This window comes from Montipora capricornis, chromosome 2 (assembly GCF_036669925.1).
Source record: "Montipora capricornis isolate CH-2021 chromosome 2, ASM3666992v2, whole genome shotgun sequence".
In the NCBI taxonomy this organism is placed as follows: Eukaryota; Metazoa; Cnidaria; class Anthozoa; order Scleractinia; family Acroporidae; genus Montipora; species Montipora capricornis.
In genome coordinates this window covers 54674254-54682078 of record NC_090884.1, presented here as the reverse complement: position 1 = coordinate 54682078, position 7825 = coordinate 54674254, and the positions used below count along the sequence as shown (strand labels likewise).

Sequence of the window (7825 nt, the reverse complement as noted above, 5' to 3'; positions counted from 1 at the left end):
ACACAAGTGTCTTCTTCAGGGGTGGTCTAAGGCTGAAACAAATTCCTTTTGGACCCAGTTATTGGCGTCCATTCATTTTGCCCACCGTCGTCATGGTTTTATAAAGTGCGAAAGGGTGGAAATTAACTTACTACAGTAAACACCCGCATATAAGAACAAGTGGATTAAGAACAGGCTGAAATTTGGTCAATAAAGCACCATATGAATAAGAACAAATTCAGGCTGATAAATAAAACATGTTCTTAATATAAAGGGAAAGGGTATTAGGATAAGGAAACAATTCAATACAGTAACTTACATCAAAGTACTATGGTGTTCAGGACCATTACAAACTATTAAATCTATTACAAAACAGCATTGTATGTTAATTAAACCTCCAGTAATATATAGTTTGAAGTATTTCTGAAACCAATTTTAAGAGCATTTTAAGAACACTTTCAGGCTGATTTCTCACTAAGCAGCCCTCAAATAAGAACACGATCAGCCTTAAGCCTTAAAAATGTGTTCTTATATGCGGGTGTTTACTGTATTCGCTTCCAAACAAAGGTGTTGATGATACCCTCAGGTTGGTAGTGATAATTTTTGCAATAATTATCCCTACAACAGTGTGATTGGGTTTGGGTGAGGATCAGGAGGTGCACTGGGTGTCTGTACGTGCACCCCCCTTGGTTACCAAAAAAAAAACGTTTTAGTTAAAAAATTCTAAAATTTACAAACGAAATAAAAAACCTAAATAACAGGCAGTGGTCCGTTGTGGCCTTAAAACCCCTAGTTTTCGGAGTTCTGGCGGAATAAAATGTGGCCAGAAGTGAATGCTTGCCAAATAGTTAGATCTTTTGCGCCGCAAGTTTGCTTTCGTAGCAGTGGTCAGCTAACACAGCCTCATTGTCATTCCATTTTCCGCCATTTGACCTTTCCATCAATCGTCAAGCTAGTATCACACTACAGCCCTAACCCTCTTAAAAGCATGTATTATACATTGTCTAACATATAAAGATTGGGCTTCCTGTGCATTTCCGTCTGACATATGCACCCCCCTAGCCAAAATCCTAGATCCGCCCTTGCATTGTAGAATAAATGGAGGACAGTTTGTTGTTCCCTTGGCACAGGATCCGTAAGATAATAATGGGAAAATCGTGGCTTTAAAGTGTCAGGAAAGGTGTTTAGGCAACTTTAATGTTGGAGAAATCTAGGCTGATCATTAAATGTCTGGTTTTCAACTGTGTCATCAAGTGCATCAAGTGCCTTCTAAGTGTGACAATTATTTGCACCTAACTAACCTTTAGTGCAAATTGTGCCCTATATCCCACTATTTAAATTGTATCCGAAACCTGTAAGATATGGGAAAAAATGCAAATTTATGAAAATGATACATACAGCCATTTAAAAGATTGATAGACAAATGTGAGCTAAGCTATTGGAAAACGAAATCGTGATCATACATTTTGAATTCACCCCCATGAAGTCATACATGTAACAGTATCCTGGTTTGAAATTTTGGTTAGTTGAGAATGTTGAATCGGATGTATAATAAATAATTATATTGTGAGTAAAATAGATACCATTAGATGTTAACATTGCACTTGGTGAAAATATTGATGTTTTGTTCTAACTTCCTAGATGCCCTCTAACGTTTAAAGGGAGAAGTGGTCATTGCACTTATCTGGACTTATATACACCTGAATATTTCAGGCAGATTCTAACCCATAACCTCTATGATGCTGGTGCAATGATCGGCTAACTGAGCTATGAAGCCACTTGTCCAGATACTGTTAAGGCGAGGATCTTCATGCACAAGTTTCTACCTTCCATCTTTAACCAGCACTTCAAATAATTATATACATTAAATTTTATTCTCTCTAACTTTATTTTTCCAGAGATGCTTCCAAGAAGATAAAGCCTTGGTTTTTCTTTCTGGTGGCTGTTACATTTGCAGTAAGTTGAGCGATGTGTTTTTTTTTTCAGTAAATGATTAATTAAAATGAATTCAGCAATGGTTGGTATGTGGCATCATGTGCCCTTGAGAAAGGTGATAAGTTAGTTGCTTGGTATTGCACAAATAGACAAGTGAAAAATCAGAGTGCCACCCGCAGGTATGAATCGAAGCTGTGACAGGTTTGTAACACTGGTTGAATGCTTGCTACCTGTTGAACTGTTAGTTACTCCTGTGAACTTGTAACACTTGTTGAATGCTTGCTACCTGTTCAACTTTTAGTTACAGTATTGTGAAAAAGTAATGAGAACGTAATTCAAAGAAATGTGCGAATTTCGGGGCTTTTCGACGAAAAATGGCGAATTTTTGTCCAGCGCGAAAGTTCGCAGAAAAGTCGCCGAATTTTCGCAATGCCTATTGTTGTAGTTTATGGTCGTCCAAATGTTTCAATATTCGCTAAATTCTATTCGCTGTCACAAAACCGCATTCGCCGTCGCAAAAACTCATTCGCTGTTGCAAATGTTCCTTCGCTAGTACCGAATTTACTTAATTTGCATTTGCTAAAATGAAAACATGATATTCGCTGACATTTAACAGTATTCGTCATTACTACATCAACTTCGCTGTTGCAAAATATTTTTAGAAACCTCCAAGGCCGACCGTCACGCAATTCGTTTCCAGGCCTTCTGGCTGTTCGTACGTGTTTTGTCATTGTCTGCACGCAGTGAAGGGGTTAATTTTTAGCGACAGCGAATGAAATTTAGCGACAGCGAATGACATTTAGGACAGCGAATGACATTTAGCGATAGCGAATGCAAATTTAGCGATAGCGAATGCAAATTTAGCGATAGCGAATGCAAATTTAGCGATAGCGAATGAGTCTTAGCGACAGCGAATGAGTCTTAGCGACAGCGAATAGAATTTAGCGAATATTGAAACATTTGGACGACCATAGTAGTTGACGCGAATTTTTGAGCAAAAATTCGCTTTGACCGATGATTCGTTCCGAAATTTCGAGCAAAAATCCGCTTTGACCGATAATTCGTTCCAAAATTTCAAGCGAAAATTCGCTTTGACTGATAATTCGTTCGTTAGTTACTCCTGTGCATCCAGGGTGCTCAATATGATCTTCATTAGACAAAGTGTCCCAGTGGTGTGACATTAACAATTTGCAGCTGACAATAGGGTGAGCTTTTGACCAGTGTCTATGGATGTCATAGGGTCTATTATAAATCCGGCCTGAGGTTTTTCTCCGGGTACTCCGGTTTTCACCTCTCCTCAAAAACTTGATTTGACTTGATTTGGTTTGCGTTGATTTTGTTAATTTCAATTTGATGTGTCCCCAATTAGTGCTCCAGCACTAGAAGATTAGACACTTTAATATTAAAGGATGTTCGAGCCCATTGCTACTGCGCATTTTTTCCCGCATGTCACACACGTCATGCATTGCAAACCACAATGCCAAAGGCGCAAACATTTTCCACAAGAATGGAACGTGAAAGCATGTGGCATCATGGGATAGATGTGGACCCAGATCTTCTCGGAAATGTCACGCAATGGCGTGACAGTGCGAATAGACAATCACTTTGAGAACTTCGCAACAATTTTACTCTCTCAGGAATGCTCGGTAACCCCCATTTTTCTTTCCATAGATCACTTCCTTTCCTGATTTTGTCCCTTTTAACAAAAAACAAATTAAAAAAATCTGTCGGTGAGAAGTGCGACTGAAGTTTTCTTTCTTAGACTAATATGTATCGTTTTTCAAGGTCTATTTCACCTCAGCAAAGACATCAGCTGCAAAAGTTTGTTTTAGTTATGTTGAATTGAGTATGTATACCTGATCTAAATTTCACTTTCATTTTTTACTGGTGACAGTTGTAAGCTAAGATTGTCTTAAAATAACACAAGCTTCTAAAAATGCACCTCATGATCTTGAAAACAAGCACAGTGACCCCCCATTTTTTTGCCTTTTTGGCAAAAGTAGATCATTACCTTTCTGCGTGGCAAGTTTTAAAAAAATCTGTATGTGGGAACGTCTTAGGCGCGAACATCCTTCAATAAAGTTCCTAATTCCTTTCCTTTTTCCTGAAACTCTATTATGTGTAATTCTTCACTTGTCCTGAAAGCCAAGGGTCACATTGAAACTATGCAGGTTGGCAATCAGACACAATTTGATGCTACTTAATTGGTTTGCAGAAACTGCCTGTATATTACATGTAGCTTAAAAAGTTACAATTCAAAGACACAACATTTCGACATTGTCCTTTTATGTGTACACCCAAGGCTTGAAATTAACGAAAAAACCCTGTCGCAAAAGACACAAAATTTTGGTCACAATTTCGCAAATTTTAGTCGCAAAAATTGTTGCGCTACATCATGTTATCAGTAGGGTAGCAAAACAAAACATGGCCCACAATGTGGAGGTAATTAATTATCTATGGCAAAATTCAATCCTCTTTAATAATATTGATGTTTATAGTAGTTTCCAAATTGCGAATGCATCGATCTGAAGCTGAAGGGCAAACAAAGTCCCGTTTCAGGTATCATGCAGATAGTCAAAATGCAGAAAGGCACAATCGTAAAAGTCATCACGCAAATAGGCTGGACGCAAAAAGCCATAATACAAATACAGTAGACATAATGTGAAAAGGCCTTAGTGAGGTAAACGCAAATACGATTATAACTATTATGCGGTGATAAACATACGCATGACGCATTTTAACTTAACGTTTTTTGTGTGATACAACGTACATCTTCAGAATTGTGACTATTGAACAAATTGTAAAATTGTAGATTAAGAACAATGCTCTTAAAGGGGAAGTTCACTCCAAAATGACAATCTCTTTTTTTCATTGATTATTAGAAAGTTCATGAGAAGAACAGATTTTAACCAAAATTTCAATCTTGAAATAGCTTTCTAAGCTTGTGAAATCCTTGTTTATAAAATACACACATGCAGGTCGCCATCTTGGATTATTCTTAGCAGCCTGGCAACCTGTTCGTGACATCATTGAGTTCAACTGATAACAAACTAAATTATTTTATTGTATTTGGGTTGTCTCTTTGCATTGTGTCTATTTGCGTTATGCCTTTTCATGTATTTACCAAAAAGTTGCCTTTCTGCATTTAACTATCTGCATGATACCTGAAAAAGGCCGTTGCCCTTCAGCTTCGGATCGATGCATTCATGATTTAGAAATTACTATATCAATTACAGAGGATTGCATTTTGTCATAGTTATACATGTACCTCCATACCAGAATACTTGTGTTTAAAGAAACTGCTGAAAATGGTGAATGATATAGAAGGAATGGAGCTGTGTATACCGGTACCTGTGTCAGGTAAAAGGCCCCGGCATCATCAGGGTTCAAAGGAGTGTGGGACTTCACTTGTCCTTTTGCCTATTGCCATTAGCATTAATTTTCTCATGGGTATATTATGGCATTTGCGACCATTATAGATGCATTTTGCACATTTGTTGAGCTTGCAGTCCAGAGGGGTATTCTCTGTAATGGAGAACATAAATTACGAGATACGTGGGGTACTTACAAGTTACCATTGTTGTATTGTATGTTCTAGGTTGCATCCTGCCTGGAACTTTTCAGTTACAGTCTTTTTGTAGGTCTGTTTCGAAGCAACTAGCTCTTCACGATGTGAATTAGGAGTTCTATGGGAACTTAAAAGTTATCATTGTTATATTGTATGTTCTAGGTTGAATCCCGCCTGGAACTTTTCGGTTGCAGTCTTTTTACCTGTTTCGAAGCAACTAGCTCTTTACTATGTGAATTAATTTTTTTTGGTTGTGATACACTACATGTTTATCTTGGTGGTCCACTTTAGGTTTTTTTTGCTACAAATGGTGAAGTTTCAGAGAAAGGAAGGCTTTTTGCCATATCAGATTCATTTCCTGAATGTATCCTTTTGACCATGAACTATAAAATTAACCACTCTTAATGATGTGCTTAATTTAAATGAATGTTTCTAAATAGACACACTTGGGTTTGGTGTTTAAGAAGTCAGGCTGCCTCTTGTTTTTTCTTTAATTAATAGTTAACTTTGCTCGTCAGACATGGAGCTAAATTGTAGAGGAGATTCCGTTGTTACTGTTGTTTTGACTGGACCATTTGCCGGTGAAGATCAAAGTTAGTAGAGTGTGGTTAATTGTCCTTGTTTTTGCATGTCATCACCATCAATCCAATTTCGATCTGGGTTTATCCCTGTAAACGTGGGTGGCCAGATTTACATATAATATAATTAATATGTAAATATTTTATTCAAACAATATTATGTGGCTCGTGTTTCTGACTGATATAACCCATGCTCTGATTGGCTAAGCTCCAGCAGCTAAGGACCTTTAAGGGCATTATTTTCAGTTTCAAATTCAATAGTTTTTGTTTTCTTTTTTTAGAACCATTTTTTTAGCCATATAATATATAAATAACTTATAATAACCTCGAGCTTTCGGTCGTTACAGCAAAATCTCAAACCTCAGCCTAGCTGTATTGACCTTGCTATATTGACCTTGCTATATTGCTCAGTCAATATGGCAAGGCCCTAGTTTGAGATTTTGCTGTAACAACCTCACTCTGCATGGGTTATTAAGTAGTTTATTATGGGAGGCATTAAACTTTTTTCCCTGATGCACCTCTTTCTATAGGATTAATATTATTTAGACCTAGTTTATTCTTCATTTTCTAAATCTAAGTGTAATAAAGCTGAATGATTTAGCTTGCCCTCACAGTCATTGGCTATTATTAATCATAAACATTAGCTGAAACGCGTTCTTTCTTGAGTTCTAATTATACATGTACATGTTGTTATATACCGGTAACCCTTAAACCGCTGAGGTGGCTCTCATTGAAAAGAGCAGACAGAGTAAAATCAGTGTTGCTATTTGGAGAGAAATGGTTATTACAAAAGGGGACATTTTCCCATGGCATGGTTGACAATTCTAAAAATTTAATAATATAAATATAATCAAGTCAAGTTATGAGTCAGGGAGATTGAACAACGAATATACTGTACTACAGCGACAAAAGTCTTGGGTTATAAGTTGGTTTAAATTCCTTAGTTTGAATAATAATTGCCTGTTCCCTCCCAAGGAAAATGTTGCCAATAGCGAACAGAGTCATTTCTTGGTCTATTTTAACACTGATTGTGTTGGGGGGTGGGGAGGACTTCTATTTTGAAGCTTTTACTGGAGTTTTCACAGTTGTATGTGCTTATAAATATAGCTTATGACATCTGAGAGGTTTTTAGGCCCATTCTGGCAAAGGCGTCCCAACCACTGTAAAGACCCACAGATAAGCTGCACCTTTTTTCCAAAAAGCATTGCTAGAAATCCGGGGTGCAGCTTATCTGTGGGAACATTTGAAAAAGGCTGCTTCTGGTCTATGCAGCCGATATAATGCCTGGTTACTAAGCTACAAATGCATTCTAGACTTGTTGTAATGCAAAAATCTTTGAAAAAACTGTGTTAACCCGTTGACTCCTGGGGGTTCCCCATTGACGAGTAAAATTGTCTGGCGTTGGACAGTCTGACAGTAAAATACTCATTATGGCCGGTTTAGGCTGGTTTGTCAAAGGATTAAATGAAGAAATTCCTGTCAACAAATACCAGAAAATGATCAACTGTATGTCAAAGTTGGTAGAAACAATGTTCATTACAGTAAAGTGCTAAAATTATTGTGGGTAAGACTTTGAAGTATTTTCAGTCTGCTCCAATATTATTAATATAGTGAGTTTATTTTGGATAAACAGTGGGTGAAGAAGACTTCTGAAGACTTGACTTTGAATTTCTTTTGGTTTCTTTCAAAAGTCTTTTTTCCAAAATTAGCTGCTAAATTCAGGGTGCGGCTTATCTGCGGGTGTTTATGGTACTTTTACCACTGA

At 37.3% G+C, this 7825-nt stretch overlaps 1 protein-coding gene across 2 annotated transcripts in view; it reads left to right on the top strand.

Annotated features, from left to right (window-relative positions):
* LOC138027687 (P protein-like) overlaps nt 1–7825 on the top strand; it is a 57195-nt gene that overhangs the window by 1195 nt on the left and 48175 nt on the right. The window contains exons 2-4 of one of the 2 annotated variants that reach the window (XM_068875262.1): nt 1878–1935; nt 5774–5846; nt 6001–6075. In XM_068875262.1, coding sequence (XP_068731363.1) covers nt 1878–1935; nt 5774–5846; nt 6001–6075 — 206 coding nt within the window. Of the gene's footprint in view, nt 1–1877; nt 1936–5773; nt 5847–5983; nt 6076–7825 lie in introns of those variants that run through there. The other variant, XM_068875270.1, reaches the window with a different exon arrangement.